Source organism: Chlorocebus sabaeus, chromosome 13 (genome assembly GCF_047675955.1).
Source record: "Chlorocebus sabaeus isolate Y175 chromosome 13, mChlSab1.0.hap1, whole genome shotgun sequence".
Classification (NCBI taxonomy): Eukaryota; Metazoa; Chordata; class Mammalia; order Primates; family Cercopithecidae; genus Chlorocebus; species Chlorocebus sabaeus.
Genome location: NC_132916.1, coordinates 10,618,623 through 10,643,399, shown reverse-complemented (window position 1 = coordinate 10,643,399; position 24,777 = coordinate 10,618,623). Strand labels below are relative to the sequence as shown.

Below are 24,777 nucleotides of genomic sequence, written 5' to 3'. Positions count from 1 at the left end.
TGTAAGGTACATAGCAATGGTTATTTACAGTGGACTCTGCCTGCAGATTATTAGTACGTCTCAGATGCAAAACCAGCTCAAAAGTACGGGCGAGTACTAGGACGATTTGTGGTGGTATTTAATTGTTTGTAAACTTACCTGGTAAAAGAAAAACGCAGTGAATGCTTCACGTTTGCAGAACACAAATCTTTTTCAATAGTGAAATGTGAATCCAGTAGGATTAAACTGTGTGTAAACCTTGTGGGCGGGATGAAGAGAGGCAGAGGCACGTCATTATTGCTAAGTTAGGTCGTCGGCAAGGTCAGGGGCCAAACCTCACAAACAAAAAACACAGGAGCGAAAACCAAAGAAAAAAAGAAAAATAGAAAAAAACCCCGCAGTAGAGTGGGGAGATCTTGCCTTGTGGTTATGAGCATGGATGAGGCCAGACCCTCGGTCTGATTCGCACTGCCCTAGTTTTTAGTTATGAAACCATAAGCAAATTATTTAGGCATCCTAAATCTGCAAAATGGTGCAAAAATTGTACCTTTGCCATAGGGTTTTGAGGATCAAATAGATTAATATAGTCATGTGTTGCTTAACAATAAGAATATGTTCTGAGAAATGTGTCTTTAGGCGATTTTGTCATTGTATGAACATCATAGAGTGTACTTAACACACACCTAGATGGTATATCTTGCTGCACACCTAAGCTATATACTGTAGCCTATTGCTCCTGGGCTACAAGTGTGTACAGCACGTGAGTGTACTGAGTACTGCCGGCAGTTGTAACACAATGGTAAGTATTTGAGTATCTAAATATATCTAAACATAGAAAAGATCCAGTAAAAATACGGTTTTATAATCTTTTGAGACCACTGTTGTATATGCAGTCTGCTGTTGACCAAATGTTATGCAGCATGTAACTGCATAAAGAAAGTACTTAAACAGAGCCTGTTTTTCTGCAGCTCGCCCTTATGTAGCTGAGATGCTGAGCTCAGTGCCTGGCTGCGACTGTGCTCAGTACAGGTTTGCTGCTGTGGCTGGTAGTATAATTATAGTGATGACACTGTCAAAGATTTGGTAGAAATTACAATGGAAGTATCGTTTGCTCTTGATACAGAATCTTACTTCCCGTTTTCTTAGATCATTGCATAGCTTATGATACCAGACCGCAAGGAGGCAGATCACATGGTGGGAGGCTCAGACAAGGATTATGAAACCATCAGGGTTGGGAAAAGGAGGGTTGTGCCCACGGCCCCCTAGTCTGGAAAGGTGCAGGCATAGGATTTCCAGCAAGCAACAAGTCAGCAAAGCCTCCGAATCTCCGCGTCCATGGGTTGGGGACGTGACCTGTGAAGAGCTGGTTTTCAGACTTAGACCTGAACTATTCCTGCTGAGGAATGGGAAGTGTGGGGGGCTCCCTCTTGGTGGAAGAAGAGGCTCAATTTGAGGAAGGTGTTACAGACAGGTGCACTGACGGAGCCACAGAATGCCAGCGCTGTTTGAAGATGTGCCACTAACATGGTTGGGCTGGCATAGGACCTTGGTGTGCTTTCGCTGGGAGCAACTGACTAGGTGGTTTCCACCCTTGTTTTACTTTAGGGACGAGTCCCAGAGAACTTGTCTTGTTCACAGTTGCATCACGAAGTCAGTGGTGCTCAGGGAACTAGAGCTCCGTTTCTGTCTTCCTTTCTGTGAGTCCCCAGTGTCACCCAGAGATGTTCAGAAGCCTCTGGGAGCTGACCACAGCCCGGGAGCAGAGGATCCCACTCACTGCTCTTGCATTCCTCCTGCCTGCCCTTTTTATCTTATCTTTGAAGGCGCTGTACACAGCCTTCTGTCAATGTCTCCCAAGGTGAAAGGCATGCTGGCCTGCCAGCCTGCCATCGAGGACTTAGGGTTAAGCATCTGAAGCTCAATAGAAGCCTCTGCCATCTCAGACCCCCATGGGCTGTAAAAAAGTCTGGACCTGAATTTTTTAACTGGTCAGTTGGCATTGGTCCTGTTCAGTTTCTTCCTTACTCCTTAGCTGTTCCTCAGTTTTGGTCACGTATGGAGTTTAAATTTCTCCTCTTGAATTGTACAGGTAAAGATGGGAAAGGAAATCCTGTATTCACAGGAGAGGTTGACTGCACCTACTTCTTCACATGGGACACGAAATACGCCTGTGTTAAGGAGAAGGAAGACCTCCTCTGCGGTGCCATCGATGGGAAGAAGCGCTACGACCTGTCCGCGCTGGTCCGCCACGCAGGTACTGCCCTCCTTGCCGTGTGGGTCTCAGTCCACGTGTTCATGGAACATTTTCCCCGAGTACTTTTGGAAATGCTGTTACTATTTTCTTTGTCAGTGGGCTGGGTCACAGCCCACCGCCCGCTTTTTTCGTGTGGCTGTATGAATTATTAGAAGGAGCATTGGATTGGGAGGTGGAGTATCTGAATCTGAGACCAGCATTATTGTTTTCTGGTCGGGTTACCTTGGACTCATCATAGTTGAGCGGAAACTGCCCTGCACCTGCAGGGTGTCAGGCCTGTGCTCTGTGTTGTTTAGAAGCTTGCTTGCTTGCTTTTTTTTTCCTTTAAAGTTTTTTTTTCTCTCTTATAACAGCCTTCCCATAGGCCATATTCCCACTTAACACAGGAACTCTCAGGCCCACAGAGTGGAGCTGCGGCTCAGTTGCTGTCTTTTGACCTTGTGTTTTCACCCTTTTACACACTGCCTCTGTTCCGTCTCTGAGGTGGGATCTGCAGCCTCTGCCCCCCGGGGTTCTTCTGTTTGGATCCTCTAGGCAGATGGATGTGTGCCTTGGGCCGCTGTTCACTGGTGCCTCAGTGGTGTGCAGTGGGCTTGTCCTCGAGGCTGAGCTTGCTGTTGCACAGCAGGCACCGTACGAGGTGCCGAGGAGGCAGCAGTGCCCCCCACAGCACAGTCCCTGTCCTCGGGGGCTTGGAATTTAGCAGGAAACAGAGCAGATTGAATAAGAAGAATGGGAGTCTCAAACAGGGATAATCTGCTGGGGGAGATTTCTGGTTTTACCCTTTTGGCAGCTCAAATTAGTTGTGCAGAAGTCAGTTGCCTCTGTAAGGGGGAGATGACCCGAAGCAGAGAGAATGACTTGCCTCATGTAATTACCAACCAGAACAGTCACAGAACTGCTGGCGGTATGTTCTCGCTCGTAAGTGGGAGTTGAACATTGAGAACACATGGACACAGAGGGGAACAGCACACACCAGGGCCTGTTTAGGGTTGGGGGCGAAGGGAGGGAACTCAGAGGATGGGTCAGTAGGTGCAGCAAACCACCATGGCACATGTATACCTATATAACACACCTGCATGTTCTGCACATATGTGTCCTTTTTTTTAGAAAAATAAAACTGCAGTGGTGACAGGACTCCTGCTCCTGTCTTCTGAGCCCCACCTGGTTTGGAAAATACCAGGTTAGAAAGAGGAATGAATCCCTCTTGTGGAGTGTTTGAGAACCTGCCTCACTGTGAACCACGTGGACAGTGAGTGCTGGCAGTGCTGTTGTGGTTAAACACCCTGTGCGCTGCAGGGAACGGTGCTGTAATTAGTTCTGCCACGTGTGTGCTAGGGAAGACACTGGTTTTCTGTGAAGTGGAAAGAGTTCTAGCTGCAGAGTTGGAGACCTGGCTGAGGACTGATGTTGCCACATCCAATTGCGTTTGCTTGAGCGAGCCGCTCTCCCAGCCCGAGTTTCTTCCAGTAAAGTGGGTGGTCCTGTGAGATCCCTTAAGTCAACCTTTTTTTTTTTTTTTTTTTTTTTAAAAAACACCACTGTGTATAAGAGACAACCTAGGACCTGTGAGATAAGGAGAGAGACATTTTTCAATCTGTAGACTTCCTGACACAGCTCTGGTCTCTTGGAATCTGGAGTATTTCGTGGCATTTGCACGGAGATAGCCCTAAGGAAGTTACGAGGGGAGAGCTAAAACTGCTCCTTACTGCTTGAAGAAGTCCCTTAAGACTTTACAGCCCACCTGGCTCCCCCCCAGACTTCCAGTATTTAGGGCAGGTCCTTGTTCACATGCACAGTCTTGTATGGTTTCTTTTAGGCTGTTGACATTGGAAAGTACTTCTCCAAATGTACTGTATCACCACTGATGAGTCATGGGGTTTTTGCCTTCCAAACCCCAGTACCCAACCTGCAAAGGGAGCGTTTTCAAATGAGAAGATGTATTTTTATATCTTTACCTCCTTCTTTACACACTTTCTAAGTTACTTCTTCAGCGATTGTTCACCGTGTGGTTTGCTTTTTGTGGATGCCCTTGCCCTCGCTTGCTGCGCTGGTGACACTCAGCTGGTGTCCCCTCACCTCCTGCAGGCGCCTAATCAGTGTCTGCTCACACTCACCAGCTCATGAGTCTTGTGAGTTCGGCGGCCACCTGTGGTACCTTGCTTGTCTTCTGTGGTAGCATGCATTGTGTCCTGCACCGAGTCTGCAGTTGTGTAAGAGGTTGCTGGCTTTTTTTTAGCTGCACAGGCCTTCACAGGGGCTGAGCTGAGCTGGTGTATTATCAATGGTGTACCACTCTACTGTGTCCCAAGACACAGGATGGCTTCTTGATTTGGGTTTTCAGTTTCTAATTTCATACTGTGGGGCTTGGGAGACTTTTGCTATTTAATTCTCTGCCACCCAGTTGGGCCTACTCTTCTGAAGAAGTATTGGGGTATAGTTTATTTCTGTCACATTAAATGAGAAACCTGAGAATCTCGGTGAATTTTTGTGCCTTCAGTCTGTCCGGGTTCCAGAAACGTGAGCGCTGGGGATTGAGGGACGAAGTGCTTTGGGAGCTCTGGTCCCTTGACCTTTGGCTTCATCACCATTTATTCTGTGATTCACAGAAATCAGCATTGCTTTTGGCTAAAATACACTTTTGTTACAGAACCAGAGCAGAACTGGGAAGCCGTGGATGGCAGCCAGACGGAAACAGAGAAGAAGCATTTTTTCATTAATATCTGTCACAGAGTGCTGCAGGCAGACAAGGCGCGAGGGTGCCCCGAGGATGCGGCAGTGTGCGCAGTGGGTGAGTTGTGTCCGGAGGGAAGATCTAGGTGATGGTTTTCTAGAGCATCCAGTTGGGAGTGAGTTAGAAGAGCTTCCTGTGGTTCATCTAAGCCTCCTCTTTCTATATTCACATAAAGGATGGTAAAACATTTTTATTCATGAATCAAATGTCGCTGACTGCTTGATGCGCTCTGGAATCCTGAAGTTGGCTGAAGCTTCCTGATATGGGCTAAAGCCATAACTGGGAACAGAAGGAACCATGTGGAAAATACTACGTCATCTTTTTAGTTTGTAACCTGAAGAATATCATTGCCAGTATTTGTGTACAACTAATTTTATTTTTTAAAACAACTTTATTGCCTAGAATTGTTCAAAAGTTGTGGCTTAAGGAAAGTGTAATCTCAGCTGTAGCCCTAGTGTAGGAGGGGCCTGCATGCTTCGCTTCCTTTTGCTGTCATTGTTTTGGTCCCGTAACTGTCATGCAGAGACTCCTCAATTATTTGATACAGGTATTTAGCACATTCATTTTTGTCTTTTGTGACTCACTTTGAAAACGCCAGGCTATGAGAATCTGTTAAAAGCATTCAGTAAGAAATTGTGAGCCTCGGTTGGATTTTAGGAATGACCCTGGTATTCAGAGTTGCTGGTGTGTCTTCAAAAGCAGGTTCAGTCATGTCCGTGTCTTTACTAAGAAGGACTTCGGAGCAGAGTTTTAATCCTTTATAATAAAAAGCAAGTGAACCAAGAAGTAAGTGGCCTCCCGCTTGGGTTGCTAAACAGGTTTCGTTAGTTTCCGCTTTGGATATGAGACACATTCTCACCCTTTGGCTGTGTGGCTGTGCTTTCAAAAGACTTCGTGTCTTGGGATAGCTGAAGCCCCGACAGTGGCGGACAGTGTCAGTTTACAGTTGGCGCTGATGCATGTTGCAAAAGCTATTTGGATTTTCATTTTGCGTCATTCATGGCACCTTCCTGCTGAGCGTATGGATGACCTTGGAGGACCCCGATGTGGCTGGTAACATCTAGTCAAACGTGGCACTCTAGGGAAACCCATCGGCTGCACCGGGGGGTTCGGTGGGCTGGAGAAGGGCTGCACTGGCTGGGTTTGGGCTGATTTCTTCTTTCTTTTTTTTTTAATCACTTCTTTGTCCGCATGGTGATAATTTGTAACCATATCTTTTTTTTTTTTCCCCCTTTCTCTTCCAGATAAGAATGGAAGTAAAAATCTGGGAAAATTTATTTCTTCTCCCACAAAAGAGAACGGCAACATTCACCTCTCTTATTCAGATGGTGATGATTGTGGTCGTGGCAAGAAAATAAGAACTAATATCACACTTGTATGCAAGCCAGGTAAAAATTTTAAAAACGATGAAATCTTTTGTTGGGTTCTGCCAGAGGTCCTGCATTCTTCGTATCTCTGTTCCTCATCAGTCACTGCAAAGGTGATCAGACAGATTGGCATGGTGTTAAGCATTTTGAGTTCCAGAATCTTTGGTGATGGGAACTAGGTCATTTAGACTTTTCCCCTCATACCCTCCCCAAAACCAAATGAGAAATGGAGAAACCAGATGGTGTCAGAAGGAAGTGTTGTGGGTCTCAGCAGTGCATCCTCTTCCTCGCGACTGATACGGGGCCAGTCATGCGGTTACTTAACTTCCTCCAAAGGGGAAAAAAATCATAAATGGTTTAAAACATTGCCCATGATCTCACCACTTAAACACAATGTTAATTTTCATTACCTTTATTTATAGGTGTGTGTTTTTACCAAGTCAACATTTTTATGTTAACAAATCTTAATGTTTCTCAAAGTGTAGTGTTTCGTAAATACTCTTCTATGCTTCACAGTTCTATTAATAATTTTTAGGAACTTCCTCGTTGACATGGTGTGGTTTTACTATTTTTAAACATTTTTCTTATTGTTGGATTAATAGCACGTTTCCAGTATTGCTAATCGTGCCATTATGTATCCTCTCTCTACCTCCCATCGAAATATTTCCTTTGGATAAGTTCCCAGCTGTGGGATAAAGTCAGAAGCTAGGATCATTTTGTTTGTTTGTTTGTTTTACGGTAAAATATACAACATAACATAAAATTTACCATCTTAACCGCTTTTAAGTGTGTAGCTTGGTGACATTGTTGTGTAATACCATCATCATGCATCTCCAGAACTTTTTCATCCTCCCAGACTGAAGCTCCCTTCCCATTAAACACAGCTCTCCATTCCCTGTCTTTTACTTTTTGTCTCTACGGATTTGACCGTTCTAGATACCTCATATAGATGGAATGCTACAGTATTTGTAGGGCTGTTTTTTGACCCTTCTATGCATTCTACCTCACTTCCTGCTGTCCCTTCCAAGTCTACTTCTAGCAGAGAAGAATGAGGGAAGATTTTTTAGGAATGAATGGATTAGTGATCCCCATCTCTTTTCCCCATTGACAGGTGATCTGGAAAGCGCACCAGTGTTGAGAACTTCTGGGGCAGGCGGTTGCTTTTATGAGTTTGAGTGGCACACAGCTGCGGCCTGTGTGCTGTCGAAGACAGAAGGGGAGAACTGCACGGTCTTTGACTCCCAGGCAGGTCTGTGTCTGAGCAGGACCTCTGCGTTAATGTGACTTGGAACCACTTAAGGTTTTTTCCTAAACATTCTCTGTGAGGTTTTCAAGGTAACCTGCCTTAGAATTTTATTCATGCTGTTTGAACACAATTCTGAACAGCCGATGTTTGGGACTTATTTGAGATATTGAAAATACTATCTTAAATTCATTATTGAGGTGGGTTTGCTGAATGGTAAAACTTTTGGAACTCAAGGGAGTAAATTAGGTTTGAAAAGGCTTTCACGTGAATTCTAGGCAAGAAACCTCTCTGAGGGAGACCTTACAAGAAGGCCATAATATTGTGCTCATCCTACTTTGAATGTGCTGGTTGTTTATTAGCCCAGCAGTTATGGGCTTTTTTTAATAGGGCTTTAGGCTAACCCAGTAGAAGGGAATGGTGGAGTTGGATCCATCTCAAAGGAAAATGTTAGTAATCGCGGTTCTGGTGGCCTCAAGGGGCAGTGTCTCTTGTGCCTCCTCCACTTCTTCCCGCCATTGGGAACCCCCTGGGAAGGACCTCTCCCTTTCAAACTGTGGGGTGAGACCACTCTGTTAACTGTTCGGACTGACCTTCCATAATTTTACTGTTTTTATTCTTTCTTAGGGTTTTCTTTTGACTTATCACCTCTCACAAAGAAAAATGGTGCCTATAAAGTTGAGACAAAGAAGTATGACTTTTATATAAATGTGTGTGGCCCGGTGTCTGTGAGCCCCTGTCAGCCAGACTCCGGAGCCTGCCAGGTGGCAAAAAGGCAAGTAGCTAGCTTCTCAGTTCTGTTGCATTCTTAGGTATTATGTGCTAACAAATATTTTTTGCAGGAATAGGTGTGTTCTCACTTAATGTCATCACTTTATGACAAGCATTTAAATAGTGATGAGACCTGGTCTGAAAACTGAAGGATGTTAGGAGTTTAATTTCCCAGAGGAAGGAGCAGGCCCGTCCTTGGGAAAGAAGGGTGGATTGAGGTCATGCCTCACTTGTGCGCATTTTGCGCTTCTCATTTCTAGATATTTCTGTGCGTATTTCTGCATTCTGTGTAGCTTTAGTTAAAATGAAGTAAGTTGTCTAAACCAGTGGTGCCAAGAGGAGATTTGGGTCCCAGTGTCCCTGCTGCGGTTAGAGACCTGGTGTGAGTTCCTGTGGTCTGCAGCCCTGGCCTGGTTCTGGTGACTCCCCACGTTGCTCACGGGCCCTCCCTTCAGTGTGGCAGCCTTGCACTGCTTCTACCCTCAGGCCTTTGCTGAGAGAAACGTGTGTTTATTTCAGTGACGAGAAGACTTGGAACTTGGGACTGAGTAATGCGAAGCTTTCGTATTATGATGGGATGATCCAACTGAACTACAGAGGCGGCACGCCTTATAACAATGAAAGACACACACCGAGAGCTACGCTCATCACCTTTCTCTGTGATCGAGACGCCGGGGTGGGCTTCCCTGAGTATCAGGTAGGAATGTTTGTCCCTCATCGCGCTCCCTGAGGATACTCGCGCCTGTGCTGGGCCTTTCATTGAGAGGCAGAGCTTGTGTCAGTCTGGGTTTCTGGCCAAATCATCACCATAATTAGATTTGACAGGGTACCTAGGCAGTATTAGTTTCTTAAGCTGTTTATTTAGTGGGTTGTGCACCTTAATAACAGCCCACAAGCCTGTCAGTTTTGGGCACAAAACATGCCAAAGCATTAAAAAAATCCTGAATTAACCCCCACTTAGCAGAGGCTAAGTTTTCATCCTGATTTATTACTGAACAATCTTCCTTTAATAAAACAAAGGGAGATGGGCAGAGTAGGCTTTTTTCCACAGTTTCTCATTGGGAACATTGCTCTTGTCCTTTTTTGAATCCTGGCTTTATGTCATGTGTCTTTCTCTTTTTGCCATCCCTCCCCGCATTTCTCTGCTGCCGTGGATTAGGAAGAGGATAACTCCACCTACAACTTCCGGTGGTACACCAGCTATGCCTGCCCGGAGGAGCCCCTGGAATGCCTGGTGACCGACCCCTCCACACTGGAGCAGTACGACCTCTCCAGGTGAGGCAGAGTCAGCTGCTCTGTTTTTGGCCTGGTGCAGATGCTGAGGTTGCAGGTGTTGCTGGCGAGCCTGTGACTGAGCTGATGGTGGGGAGTGATACTGGCTCTGGGGCTGCAGGACCAAGGTGGGGCACTTTTAGCAGAGTGAATTCTAATAACAGTCTGGTTGCCTTTGGGATAGCAACCAGTCTTGGCCACAGCAGAGCCTCAGCCTTTAGCTTCATCATTTAAACCAATGACTGTCAGTTCAGAGGCATGGGGGACAGTTAAGGTCCACTGCATACCGAGTTTAGCGAAGGTTGAGTGTAATCCTGGTGCGTCTTGAGTCCAGACAAGCCAACTTCTGGTTGTGTGATTGGTGGAGCGTGCTTTATTTGGTAGCTTTACTTCCCCAACTACATAGAAATAAATTAGACTGAAATGTGTAAGCTCTTAAAGAGCGTATAATTTTGCTTTGAAATTTTAGTCTGGCAAAATCTGAAGGTGGCCCTGGAGGAAACTGGTACGCCATGGACAACTCAGGGGAGCATGTCACGTGGAGGAAATACTACATTAACGTGTGTCGGCCTCTGAATCCAGTGCCGGGCTGCAACCGATACGCATCGGCTTGCCAGATGAAGTATGAAAAAGATCAGGTGAGTCTGTTTTCACTGCTTGTCTCCTTTGCCCTCCTAATTCCGTGACTTAGTGGGAGGAGGTGGTTATTTTGGGACATCCAGATCAAAGGCGGCACAGCTGCTCGAGAGAAATCCTCCGAGTAGGAGTGGGGCCTCCATGTGAACTCGTCTGCCCCCTGTAGGAGCAGAAGTGTGTCACACAGGAATCATCGTTCACGTGGAGAATGCTGTGTTGGAGACCTTTGATCACACAAAGGGCAGAGGAAGCACCGAATGGTTATGTCTATCCTGAATTCAAAAGCGTCTTTAGGTGCTTTCAGCAGACACCTGTGAAAAAGAGCGTTTTGCTTCCAAAAGCTCTTGCTTCTGGATTGATTAGGGGGAGAAAGCGGTTCGGGAGAGTTACAGTGGATGAAATAGATTCCAGCACGCACTCTCAGTCGCTGCAGTTCGTCACTGGGTTGAATGCAGTCACTGCCAGAACATTGGCCTGTCTCCTGTGGTCGTTGTACGTGATGAATCCTAAAATAGAGATGTCTCTGGAAGTTGGCTTCTGTAAAAATAGCATGTTGGGAATGTACTTTTCTTAGTGTATGCTAATGGCAGCTTGGAGGTTTTTGAAAGGAAGGTGGCAAGTGTGCTCTGGTGATTAGGAATTGAGTTCCTGGTTGTGTTTACCTGTGCACATGTGTGTTCTTTACTGGAGCAGTGACTTCAGTGTACAGTCAGTCCTCATTATTCACAGATTCTGCATCTGTGAACTTGCCTATTTGAGAACACTTGTAATTCCAAAATCACTGTGCGGAGCACCCCCTCAGTCATTGCTGGAACGAGTGTAGTGGCCCAGTGTGCATAGTGCCCGACAAGTGTGTTCCTGGTTGATGTTGAACAGGGGGATGCTCTGGGCTCTTGTTTCTGCCTCACCCTGAGATGAGCAGAGGATGGAGAGGGCGAGGCAGTGCAGTGCAAAAGCTCCAGCCCTGGGGCCAGTTGGAGGGGTCTGAATTCCAACTCTGGCATCTCCACTCAGAGATGCTCCAGAGCTGGAACTTCCACGCTGCACTGCCTTGTAAGGTCTCCCTAACAGAAGTTTCTTGCCTAGAATTCACACTAAAGCCTTTTCAAACGTGACTTATTCCCTTGTGTTCTGAAAGTTTTGTGGGGCAGCCTCAGGTGAGCCACTTAACACTCCTGAGCCTTGTTTTTCCTTTTGTAAAATAAAGAGAATAGAATCCGTCAGCATGAGTTGTCTTGGGATTTCAGATTATAATCTGTGTGTAATAGGTTTGTTTGCCTGGTATACAGCCGGTCAGCACACTGCGACACTGGGGTTTACAGCCGAGAGAGAGTTTCATTGTAGGGCAGGCGAATGAGGAGATGAGAAGAAACCTCAAATTCACCTCCCCAAGGAATTTGGGTTTAGGGACTTAGGGGATTTGGAGCGGGCCAAGGTGTGGGGATTGCTTATTGGTAGAAGAGTGCAGGGTGAAGTCGTGGGATGGGGAGATGAAGAAACTGCCTTTGGTTCCCTGTAGGAAGGTCTTCAAAGTGGTTAGTGTCAGCCGTTCCACCGGAATTCAGGATCCGAAGAACATCTTACGCAATTCTGGAACGAAAGCCTTATGATTCTAACACCAGTGATTCTTTCTGTAGCAATAATGGGGATGCGAGTAGTATCTAGTGCTACGTGACTTTCAGTTACAGGCCAGCATGCAGCCTGATTGCTGCTTAATTGCGTGCCCGGAACCCAGCATGCAGTTGTTGTTAACTCTTTGAGGATGGTTTCCTATTCCATATGTAATAAGGGGATTTCCCCAGGAGCAGTGGTTCTGTATTCGATAATTCATTGTTTGCTGCAACTTTATAGAACGTAACGACTGCCAATAACAAATTGACCGTATCTTCCGAGGGAAAAGCCTGACAAGACTGGTTTCCTTGCAGGGCTCCTTCACTGAAGTGGTTTCCATCAGTAACTTGGGAATGGCAAAGACTGGCCCGACAATTGAGGACAGCGGCAGCCTCCTTCTGGAATACGTGAATGGATCGACCTGCACCACCAGCGATGGCAGACAGACCACATACACCACGAGGATCCATCTCGTCTGCTCCAGGGGCAGGCTGGTAAGGCGCTGCTGCTGGCCGGTGACCTTCACTGCTGTGTTTTTTGACTGAGCGTTGCCTTGTGTGTCTCTTGATAGAAACGGTCTTGGGGTGGGTGGTGGAGTTAGGCCAGTCTTAGTTCTGCTCAAGGTCAGCGTGCAGTATATATGTGCACAGTCAGGGAGGGATTTGTGGTACCTTCATGGCTGCGATTTCTGAAGTGTAAGCCTCATCTTTTGCTGTGGGGTTGGAGGCTGTGGTGACAGACACTGTTTCATGGATTTTCTTTCTGAGTCATACAGACATTACGTTGCCTCTTAGTTCTTGTGAGTTGAGGATCGTGGCAGTGGAACGGGGCTTAGAGATAGTTTGGTCCTGTAGGAGCCGAGGGAAAGCTTCCCTTTCACCCTTTGAAGTTTCCCTGAAAATCAGCTGTCAACAGGAGAAAAGACATTAAAATTTTAACGTGCATAGCACTGGGGAATAAATAGCAGGAGAAAGATAACCCAGTAGCCTAATGCAACACAGAAGATTATGCACCCCATTTCACAGGGGAGAGGGAGATGGGGGATGCAGACAGTTCTTTTGAGGGGGCAGCAAATGATTATTTGGGAGAAAGAATGGACAGAAATTAACTTGCAAATGATTCTCTTTGGAGCCTGAATGAGGAAGGCATTATCTGGTGAACAAGTCTGTCCAGGTGTGGTTGCTGTCCTCAGTCTTCTTTTGTGGGATAGATAATGAGATTTCCGAGTTTCTTTTGGAAAGAAGCCTTCTTGGTCAGGTAAGGAAATCCCGGAGAAAGTCCCTCCCTGTGCTTGGGGGTGGAGGTAACAAGGCACAGTTAAAAGGACGACCTTGATTCTCAGGCAGCTTCTCAGCATGTCAAAGCACCAGTCCTTGGGGTATTGCGTTCTGAGCTGCAGCAGCCCAAACCACAAAGTCCACAGATAGGAATCTGAGGCTTGATATATCTCAGGCCTATGGGTGAACAATGAGGGTCGTACGTGTAATACAAAACAGGAATAAGAAATTAAGGCTGAAGGCTGGACACACTGGTTCAGATCTAATCCAGCACTGTGGAAGGCCAACATGGGAAGATCACTTGAGGACAGGAATTGGTGACCAACCTGGACAACATAGTGAGACCCCATCTCCAGAAAATAAAACAAAATTTAGCCAAGTGTGGTGGCTCATGCCTGTAGTCCCAGCTACTCTGGAGGCAGAGGCCAGAGGACTCCTTGAGCCCAGGAGGTTGAGGATTCAGTGAGCCAAGATTGCACTGCAGCCTGGGAGACAAAGCGAGCCCCTGTCAAAAAAAAAAAAAAAAAAAAAAAAAAAAAAAAAAAAGGGAGGCAGAGATGAAAGGATTGTTTGAGCCCAGGAGTCCGAGACTAGCCTGGGCAACCTAGTGAGACCCCATCTCTACAAAAAAAAATTTAAAAATTAGCCAAGTGTGGTGGTGTGCACCTGTAGCCCCAGCTACTGGGGAGGCTGAGGTGGGAGGTTCACTTGAGCCCAGGAGGCAGAGGTTGCAGTGAGCTGAGGATGTGCTACTACACTGTAGCCCCTTGGCAACAGAGCAAGATCTTGTTTCAAAATAATAATCACATAAGCAACTTCAGCAAAGTCTCAGGATACAAAGTCAATTTGCAAAAACCACAAGCATTCCTGTACACCATTAACAGACAAACAGAGAGCCAAATCATGAGTGAACTCCCATTCACAATGGCTGCAAAGAGAATAAAATACCCAGGAATCCAACTTACAAGGGATGTGAAGGACCCTTTCAAGGAGAACTACAAACGACTGCTCAAGGCAATAAAAGAGGACACAAACAAATGGAAGAATAGTCCATGCTCATGGATAGGAAGAATCAATATCATGAAAATGACTATACTGCCCAAAGTAATTTGTAGATTCGATGCCATCTCCATCAAGCTACCAATGATTGTATTCACAGAATTGGAAAAAACTACTTTAAAGTTCATATGGAACAAAAAAAGAGCCCACATTGCCAAGACAATCCTACGCAAAAAGAGCAAAGCTGGAGGCACCACGCTACCTGACTGCAAACTATACTACAAGGCTACAGTAACCGAAACAGCGTGGTACTGGTACCAAAACAGATATATAGACCAATGGAACAGAACAGAGCCCTTAGAAATAATACCAAACATCTACAACCATCTGATCTTTGACAAACCTGACAAAAACAAGAAATGGGGAAAGGATTCACTATTTAGTAAATGGTGCTGGGAAAACTGACTAGCCACATGTAGAAAGCTGAAACTGGATTCCTTCCTTACGCCTTATACAAAATTAATTCAAGATGGATTAAAAACTTAAATGTTAGACCTTAAACCATAAAAGAAAAACCTAGAAGAAAACTTAGGCAATACCATTCAGGCCATAGGCATGGACAAGGACTTCATGACTAAAACACCAAAAGCAATGGCAACAAAAGCCAAAACAGACAAATGGGATCTAATTAAACTAAAGAACTTCTGCATAGCAAAAGAAACTATCATCAGAGTGAACAGGCAACCTATAGAATGTGAGAAAATTTTTGCAATCTACCTATCTGACAAAGGGCTAATATCCAGAAGGTACAAAGAACTTAAACAAATTTACAAGAAAAAAACCCCATCAGAAAGTGGGCAAAGGATATGAACAGACACTTCTCAAAAGAAGACATCTGTGCAGCCGACAGACACATGAAAAAATGCTCATAATCACTGGTCATCAGAGAAATGTAAATTGAAACCACAATGAGATACCATCTCATGCCAGTTAGAATGGCAGTCATTAAAAAGTTAGGAAACAATGCTGGAGAGAATTTGGAGAAATAGGAATGCTTTTACATTGTTGGTGGGAGTGTAAATTAGTTTAACCATTGTGGAAGACAGTGTGGCGATTCCTCAAGAATCTGGAACTAGAATTACCATTTGACCCAGCAATCCCATTACTGGGTATATACCTAAAGGATTATGAATCATGGTACTGTAAAGACACATGCACATGTATGTTTTTTGCGGCAGTATTCACAGTAGCAAATATGTGGAAAGAGCCCAAATGTCCATCAACGATAGACTGAATTAAGAAAATGTGGCACATATACACCATGGAATACTATGCAGCCATAAAAAAGGATGAGTTCATGTTCTTTGCAGGGACATGGATGAAGCTGGAAACCATCATTCTCAGCAAACTATCATAAGGACAGAAAACCAAATACTGCATGTTCTCACTCATAGGTGGGGATTGAACAGTGAGATCACTTGGACATAGGGTGGGAAACATCACACACTGGGGCCTCTCAGGGAGTGGGGGTTGGGGGAGGGGTAGCATTAGGAGAAATACCTAATGTAAATGATGAGGCAATGGGTGCAGCAAACCAACATGGCATATGTATACCTGTGTATCAAACCTGAACGTTGTGCACATGTACCCTAAACTTAAAGTATAATAATAATAAAAAGACATTTAAAAATCATAATAATAAAATGAGTTAAGTTAGGAGGTAGAGGAGGTGAGTGGGATTGCTGTTGGCCCTGAGTTCCTTAGCTAGAGGAGAACAGCAGACTGTGTGGAGTTTGCTTCGCTCTTCTCTCCATGGAAATGCTTTGGGGCCATTTTATACAGTCCCAATTGCTTCTATTTTTTAATTGGGGTAAAATACATATAATATTAAACTGACCATTCTGACTGTCTTTGGGTTACATATATTATGCACATCTCTAGTGTCCTGTATTTATCACCGGTATCCATGTCCAGGACTTTTTTTCTTTTTTGGGGACAGGGTCTTGCTCTGTCGCCCAGGCTAGCGTGCATTGGGTGCCATCGTTGCTCACTGAATCACTGCTGCCTGAACTTCCTGGGCTCAAGTGACCCTCTCACCTCAGCCTCCTGAGGAGCTGGAACTACACATGGAGTTACCTGTAGTTATCAAAATGGTTTTTAAAGCTTTTGTAGAGATGAGGTCTCTCTATGTGGCCCAAGCTGGTCTTAGAACTCCTAGGTTCAAGCAGTCCTCCTGCCTCAGCTTCCTCAAGTGCTGGGATTATAGGTATGAGCCACCACACACAGCCTAGAAATTTTTTGATAGTCTCAAATCTAATTTGGAAAGGAGAGCTTTATTTCTCATAAAGGTTTGCAGCCTGCAGGGTGGCCCTTTCTGACAGGCTGGGAAGCATAGCCTCAGGCCAAAAGCCAGAAACCAGCACTGGTAGGGAGGAAGACTAAGACACGAATGGATGCTGAACAGGTTAGCCAAGTATAGATATTCAGCAGGTTACAGGAGCAGCTGTGCATATTCATGAAGGGATGGCATGCACACGCGTGGTAGGCAACATGTATGCAGCATGTGTCCCCACGTTCATTTTGGGTTGGAGATGTGACATTTAAATATATTACAGTGAGGCCCTGTATGTCGAAAGGTGAAGCAGAAGACATGAAGGCCCTCTGTGTGCAGCCTCTGTAGACGGCCAGGACCACCTGGGAGTTGTGGTCTCTTATCAGGAGGGAATGCTGATCGATACTGTGTTGTCAGAACTGCAGAAAAGGAGGGACATTGTCAGGCGGTGGATTGATACCAGCAGCAGAGTCTTTGAAAAGGGCCAGCTTCTGTTTGGCACTCAGGGAAGAAAACCTAGCAGTTAATGAGGAGAGGAGTGTAATGAGGTGTGTCTCACCTCCCACCCGTTATGGACAGGAATGCAGTTTTTAAAATTTCTCTGGGGTCCCCTTGGCCAAGAGTGGGGTATGTTCAGTCAGTTGTGGGGCTTAGGATTTTATTTTTATTTCTTACTACCTGTAGTTTTAGGTTTATAGCAGGGTCATGTATTTTTGAGAAATTATCAAATGGTTAGGAGAGTGGAGAGACTGGAAGCCATACTCATTATCAACTAAATTATTAACAGTCCGTTGTTAAGGGTGTGTGGCAGCTTCCTCAAGCCCCACTGAAACGAGCCAGCAGGATGCGTTCTTGCCGTGCAGTGGCCCAGTGGGTGCTGCCTCACTCACCTGCCTGGTCTGCTTTGTCGATGGCTAACGCTCTTTTTCCTAAGCGACACTTCTTTAGAGTTGGAGATCTCTGTGATCAGGGAATGAATGACGGGCAGGCTGAGCTTGGCCCATGCTCTCTGCGGGAGGTGTTCTGTCCGGGTTGTGCACACTCTCCTTAGGTTCACCTGAGCTTGGGCCGCCCACTTCTTTCAGTCTCAGGAAGGATCCAGGTTCCGTGTTGCACGGGGAGATGCCCAGGTTGCCCAGTTCAGCCTGGCGGTCTCTGTCTTGGGCATGTCTGTGCATTCCCCACCTGTGAACTGTCCCCTCCCTCTCTGGTTTCTGGTTGCCGTTGAGACACTCGGTAGTTCTGGAAAATTGTTGAATCCTTGGTTTTCCAGCTTTTCTATGATACCTTGTTTAGTTTACAGAGTAACTTCACATTGTTGTCGTGTCTGTCAGCACTCACATGGGGCCTGCTGCACAGCAGCGGCACGGGAAATACACTCACTGAGGGATTCAGGGCCACTGTCCCAGGGGTTTGCAGTCACAGAACTTTCACAGGCTAAAGCTCAGTCCCTTTCACAAGCACATTGTGAAGTGGAAGGAGCAGGTGTGTTTTTATTCTGCTGTTAGTGTTGCTGAGGCCTGCAGTGGGTGGAGGCTTTCCAGGGCAGAGAGCGCCTGATGGGCAAGCCACTCGGTGTTAGTGGCTGCTGTTCCTGAACCCGTGGCCCTGGGCAAGTGTCTTAACTTCGTTGTGCCTCAGTTTTCTTATTTGTAGGCTGTGTGTGGGTCATTGTGAGGTGCAGTTGAGAAATGCTAACAAAACTCACAGTGCAGTCCTGGTGTATGATAAACACTCCCTGATTGGCAGCTCTACCGTGGCCGATGTGGTGGTGGTGCTGTCACCAACCCAGTAGCTCTCTGGGGGAGCTTTTCATGGAAACATATGCACCAAAGGGCGCACAGATGATAACGTGACACAGCTGGGTGAGTGTCCACAAACTATACATCAAGAAAGGACATGCTACCCGCTAGGAGCCGTCCTGTGCCTTCCTGACCTCTGGCAGTGCAGACCAGTGTTGCCTAATCCTGAGCTGATGTCAGTGAACCCTGTGTACTATTGCCTTTGTGTATGGCTTCTTGCATTCAACTTTTTGTGTAAGGTGCTTCTCAGAACCTTGGACTCAGACCTAGGTTTGGATGCAAATTCTACCATTTACTGCTGGTGTGATTTCTATTTTTCTGAATATCCAAGCGTAAGAGATTATTTTGCCTTCATAGGGAGAATGAGAACATTAAATTCTAATTAGATAATGCACATTAAGTGTCTAGCTGTATTGTCTGACTCATAATAAACATCCAGAAGATTTTGGCTATTTTTATGTCTCAGGCCAGTATTCTTATGGTTAGATCAAGCTCCATGTTACCGTATTGACTTTTACCCTGGATTTGCACTTTCAGAACAGCCACCCAATCTTTTCTCTCAACTGGGAGTGTGTGGTCACTTTCCTGTGGAACACAGAGGCTGCCTGTCCCATCCAGACAGCAACGGATACAGACCAGGTACGTGTGCTTTCGCCTGGCCCTCGTGCTGAGCTGCCTGATAGACATCCTCAACTCACCCCAGTGTTCCAGTTCTGAACTGACCCCTGCCCCTTCTTTCTGAATCAGTTACTGCGTTGCATTGACAGTGGGTGTCTGCAGGTCACCCTGAGTTCCTCTCCACCCCCAACTCCCAGCTCCTAGCTCCTGGGATAACAACCAGGTCCCTCAGTCTTACTCTGCCCACTGTAGTTTCCTTCCTTTTGTTTCCATTCCTTTGTTTCTCCCATGTGGCAGTGGCATCTTGGTGGGCTCTGGGGCTTCTGCACCACTGGCAGATGTCTGACTATTCGGTATGTCACTCCACACCTAAACCATCTCAGCGCCTGTCCCCTAGAGGGTAGAGCGCATATGTTTTAATGTGACCCTATCCATAGAGCACAGCCTGCAGGTGTTAATGTGATCCTGTCTATAAGGCCTGTGTGTCTCGTCTGTGCATAGGCCAGAGCCCACAGCTTACTGTGGTCTTGTCTATAGGGTGAGGCCTGTGTGTCTCACCGTGGCCCTGTGTGTAGGCCACTCGAAGCTGTGTTACTGTGCCACTCGGGGCTCTCAGTGCCTACTGTGTCCTCTGGCTCTTCCCGCCCTCTGCCCGGGTCCATGCTCTCCCCTTGTTGAGTGCACCCTGCAGGGCATAGCAGTAAGCTGCTCAGTGCCGTTCTCTCTGACCTCCCCAGGGTAGTGAGTTGTTTTCACAGCACCGTGTATATTTCTTTATGGTGGGACCTGTTTGCCACTTGCTGTTCTAAGCTACACCGCAGACTCTGGCAGCAGAGACCAGGGCTTTTCCCAACCAGCAGCCCCGGCACAGGGCCCTGGCTTTGTAAGTGCTCAGCGAGGGCAGGATGTCGGGCTCCCTGTTCATGGACAGTGTTTCTGGGTCTGTGGCCACCGCCCCCTTCCCTGCATGCAGTGGACAGAGGGAGGCCCAGGGCAAAGTTAAATACAGAGAGGAGAGGATACCATTTGACAGTCACCTGATCATACGTCCCATGATTACCTTAAGGGAGTAATTGAGACAGAAAACAGAACATGAGTTTTCTTAAGATGTTTATTTTCTTTAAGAAACTAATTTATGGGCCGGACGTGGTGGCTCACGCCTGTAATCCCAGCACTTTGGGAGGCCGAGGTGGGCAGGTCACGAGGTCAGGAGATAGAGACCATCCTGGCTAACATGGTGAAACCTTGTGTCTACTAAAAATACAAAAAATTAGCCGGGCCTGGTGGCAGGTGCCTGTAGTCCCAGCTACTCAGGAGGCTGAGGCAGGAGAATAGCGTGAACCCGGGAGGCGGAGCTGGCAGTGAGCCGAGATCGCGCCACTGCACTCCAGCCTGGGCAACAGAGCGAGACTCCATCTCCCAAAAAAAAAGAAAAAAAAAAAGAAACTAATTTATGAGTCTTACGTTTCCTCTCCAACTTTAGGGAGTAATAGTAGTCTTCTTAGAGAAATACGGTAGCCTTAACAGCTTCCAGGTGAGTGTCATCTCTGAGTCTGGGCTCACAGTTGGTATACTTTGGTGTATTTGAAGAGGCTCCATGTAGGGCTACATTTTTGATAGGGATTTTGAAAGTAAATGGAGAAACAGCTTTGTCAGGTGCGTACTTGCAGGTTTCTGGAGGTGCTGTATGTTTGTTTTGTTCCTGTGGAATTGGTTTAAATGCGCCCCTTTTCCCCCATTTTGTTTCTTGTAGGCTTGCTCTATAAAGGATCCCAACAGTGGATTTGTGTTTAATTTTAGCCCGCTAAACAGTTCGCAAGGATATGTGTTCCTCAACATTGGGAAGACTTTTGTGGTAAGAGCTATACCCTGCATTTCCAGTTTGCTTTGAAACAAGGGCAGAGTACATTATTGAAGTCACCTGCACCTGGTGATTCGGGAGACAGAATTGCCCAGGCCACTGTGGTGGCAGCTCTTAGAAGGAGATGGGAAAATCCGGATTTAAGGGAAAGATGAAGTAAAACCATTTATCACCATTCTGGCACAGTTCAGACGTGAAGACTGTTATTCTTCAAATCATAAGTTGTTCTCTTTAAAGAAATACTTCTATCTGTAGTGCTGACGGTCTCTCCTTACTGTATCTGCACACCAGAGAGCATTACTGACTTCATTTTTACAACTATAATATAATTTTTAATGGAATGATATCAAAATTTTTAAGAAATGTAGGGTACCACTTTACTTCTAATTAACATGATTTCAACAATATGTACTTTCTCATAATTGAAAATAGTATAACATTATGACTTCTGTGTCTTCCCTCTCTTATATATGGTACATTATTATATGCACCAGATCTTATGCATTTATAGATACAGGGATGTATAAGTTTAAATGATGTATATATACTAAACCTTAGAGGCAGGTTATAGATACTGCCCTTTGGACTTCTGTACTAACTGTACTAACATGCTGGAAAGTGGAAAGTTGGTAAGTTGACTAACAGATAAGAGACGTTTAACCTAGTGGGATTTGGAGTTGCTAGGGTTCTTGTCTATGGAGATACGTGGCATAAATTTGTTTGCATGGCTCTTACCGTCTGATCTGCAGTTTAATATCTGCGGCACAATGCCTGTCTGTGGGACCATCCAGGGAAAACCTGCTTCTGGCTGTGAGGCAGAAACCCAAACTGAAGATCCCCAGAATCTGAAGCCAGAAAGGGCGGTCGGAATTGAGAAAAGCCTCCAGCTGTCTACAGAGGGCTTCATCACTCTAACCTACAAAGGGCCTGTCTCTGCCAAAGGTGAGCTCAGAGCCATGTTGTTTTGTAGCTAAAAAGGGCCCTGGTGGCTCTGTGGCTGGATGTGCACACTCCCCTGTCACCATGGGCTGTGCTGTCCACCTTGCTGCAGGAGCCACCACGTTGGTCTTCCAGCGTTTGACCTCGCATACAGGAGTTGCATTATCTGCGGGTTCACTTTCTGTGATCTCACATGGTCCCAAAACAGTAAGGTATTTTGAGAGAAAGAATGAGAGAGACCACATTCACGTAACTTTCATTACAAGTGTTGTTACAGTTGTTCTGTTTTATTGTTAATCTCTTGCTGTGCCTGACTTACATATTGAACTTCATCCTTGGTATGTATGTATAGGAAACAGCGTAGTATATGTAGGGTTCTCAATTTCAGGCATTCACTGTGGGTCTCGGAACATATCCCCCCACAGATGAGGGGGGCTGCTGTAGCCCGTATTCAACACAGCGGTCAGAGTGATGTTTCTGAAATGTCTCATCATATGACTTCCCAGCTCAGAACCCTCGGAGGCCCTGTACTGCACCTAGAGTAGAAGCCAGCGTCCATAGGACAGCCATGGCACACCCATGGGGGCTCTCTGAGATGATCACCCCCTGCTCTTCCCGCTCAACCTGCTGGCCTCACTGTTTCTGATATGGACGAAGTGCAGTCTCCCCCACCCGCCCCTCCTGAGTCTTTGGACTTGCTGCTCGCTCTGCAACCAGCACAGCTGCGGGCAGGGGTTTCCGTATGCTTCATTCGTTCCTATACGTGGTGGGAACTTAGTATTTGTTCAGTAAGCCAACAAATTAGAGTTACATTGTCTTCTGTTGCTTGGATTGATAAACTCGTGGGATTTAAATGTTTTCTAAAAGAGTAGGAATGCTAGGATGTTAGGCTCATGGTAGAAATCCGTCATAACGTAGGCCACCATTGCAGTGTGTGAACCTGTCATCACATAGGCCACTGTTGCAGTGAGTGTATAAAGCTTTCGTAACATAGGCCACCATTGCAGCGAGTGTGTAAACCTGTCATAACATAGGCCACTGTTGCAGTCAATGTTTAAGCCTGTCGTAATATAGGCCACCGTTGCAGCGAGTGTGGCCACTCTGTTCATGTCAAGTCCCTCGATACAGACTTGCTGCCCTGGTGTCATTGTTCCCACGAACGGCTGTGAAGCTTGTTGCCAGTGGTGGCCTTGTCCTGTTGCTACACTGTGCTTGTGGGCTGTGTCACGAATACTCTTCTGTTTCTTAAAACCTGGGCCTTCTTGCTTTACAGGTTCTGCTGATGCTTTTATCATCCGCTTTGTTTGCAATGATAGTGTTTACCCAGCAACCTCCAAATTCCTGCATCAAGACATCGACTCTGGGCAAGGGATCCGAAACACTTACTTTGAGATTGAAACTGCGTTGGCCTGCGTTCCTTCTCCAGTGGACTGCCAAGTCACTGGTAAGGCTGTGCAGCCTAAGAACTGAGAGGCCGGTCAAGAGTCAGTGTGTGCGTGAGTGGATGTGAAGGTGTGTTTCTGTGTGTGTATATTTGTGTGTGTGTGGTGTGTATGCTTGGTTTTGCAGGCAGTGTGACATTTCTGTTATATGTTTTCTTTGAATGATGCCTAGAGTTGTAATGTTTTTCTTGAAGAGAATCTGACTGTATAGTTAAGTTTTAAGCTATCTTTTGGGATCAGATGCATCTTAACACAGAAGAAAACGCAGAGGAAACACATTTCACATACACTGTCAGAGCTGCTTATTTGGGGATGAAAAGAAAAGAAAAAAATGTTAAAACTCCCTAAGCTGTGCCCTGGAAGCTGACAGTGTATGCAGGAGACCGTGACCTCTGGGGTTGGCCCTGCCCCCTCTGCAGCAGTGGTATTTCCTTGTCAATGGAAGTGGGGGTTTGGTTTTTTCTTTAAGGAGTCTTTAGGGTCTCACTGTGTTACCCAGGCTGGCCTTGAACTCCTGGTCCTAAGTGATCCTCCTGCCTCAGCCTCCGAAGTAGCTGGGACTACAGGCGCATGCCACCAGACCCGGCTGTGAAGGGCAGTTTTGAGGGACAGAGCGGGCGTGTTTTGTAGGCAAAGCCTCTCAGCCTCCTGTGGATTTCCTTATTCTCATAGTTAGGAATGCCAGCTTCATGCCGCCTCAGTGCTTATTTAGGGTGAAAGGCTGTTCTTGAGAGCTCACAAGGAGGCAGAGTTCTCCAGCGTGGTTTTTTGTTGTTTCAGACCTGGCTGGAAATGAGTACGACCTGAGTGGCCTAAGCATAGTCAGGAAGCCTTGGACGGCTGTTGACACCTCTGTCGATGGGAGAAGGAGGACCTTCTATTTGAGCGTTTGCAGTCCTCTCCCTAACATTCCTGGATGCCATGGTGAGTTCTGCTTGGTCTCTTGATTGGCGTCTGTTCATATTGTTAGAGCATTTGACTCAAGGTCATTGCCTTCCTCATGCCTAAACCGTTAATTCTGTTCTTCCAGGCAGTGCAATGGGGTCTTGCTTAGTGTCAGAAGTCAATAGCTGGAACCTGGGTGTGGTGCAGATGAGTCCCCAGGCTGCGGCGAATGGATCTTTGAGCATCATGTATGTCAACGGTGACAAGTGTGGGAACCAGCGCTTCTCCACCAGGATCACGTTTGAGTGTGCTCAGATATCGGTGTGTGTTCAGACCAGCGATGACATGTTGTCCCTGGGTCACTCCATTTCCCATTTCCCTTGAACCTCTGAATCTTCCAGCTTGTTTAAAACTTGCCTGCGTTTTCATGGAGTTTCGGCCATTGCTGGGGTTTGACGAGAATGCAGTCATTTCTTCAGGTCTTACATGTTTAATAAATGCTATGTAGTTTGCACATGGAGGTCAAAGATTGGGTACTAACTGTGGCTATCATGTATTTAATTTTTTTTTTTTGAGATGGAGTCTCACTCTGTCACCCAAGCTGGAGTGCAGTGGTGCAATCTTGACTCACTGCAAGCTCTGCCCCCCAGGTTCAAGTGATTCTCCTGCCTCAGCCTCCCGAGTAGCTGGGATTACAGGCACCTGCCACTGCGCCCAGCTAATTTTTGTATTTTTAGTAGAGACGGGGTTTCACC

At 46.2% G+C, this 24,777-nt stretch overlaps 1 protein-coding gene across 1 annotated transcript in view; it reads left to right on the top strand.

Moving 5' to 3' along the window:
- The window catches only part of IGF2R (insulin like growth factor 2 receptor), a 132,840-nt gene that overhangs the window by 66,749 nt on the left and 41,314 nt on the right, over positions 1–24,777 (top strand). The window contains exons 11-25 of the mRNA XM_073022295.1: positions 2,069–2,233; positions 4,884–5,024; positions 6,212–6,355; positions 7,446–7,583; positions 8,205–8,352; positions 8,868–9,045; positions 9,508–9,623; positions 10,090–10,258; positions 12,182–12,361; positions 18,815–18,916; positions 20,649–20,750; positions 21,506–21,698; positions 22,969–23,139; positions 23,918–24,061; positions 24,168–24,343. Of these exons, the coding sequence (XP_072878396.1) occupies positions 2,069–2,233; positions 4,884–5,024; positions 6,212–6,355; positions 7,446–7,583; positions 8,205–8,352; positions 8,868–9,045; positions 9,508–9,623; positions 10,090–10,258; positions 12,182–12,361; positions 18,815–18,916; positions 20,649–20,750; positions 21,506–21,698; positions 22,969–23,139; positions 23,918–24,061; positions 24,168–24,343 (2,267 nt within the window). The remainder of the gene's footprint in view (positions 1–2,068; positions 2,234–4,883; positions 5,025–6,211; positions 6,356–7,445; positions 7,584–8,204; positions 8,353–8,867; positions 9,046–9,507; positions 9,624–10,089; positions 10,259–12,181; positions 12,362–18,814; positions 18,917–20,648; positions 20,751–21,505; positions 21,699–22,968; positions 23,140–23,917; positions 24,062–24,167; positions 24,344–24,777) is intronic.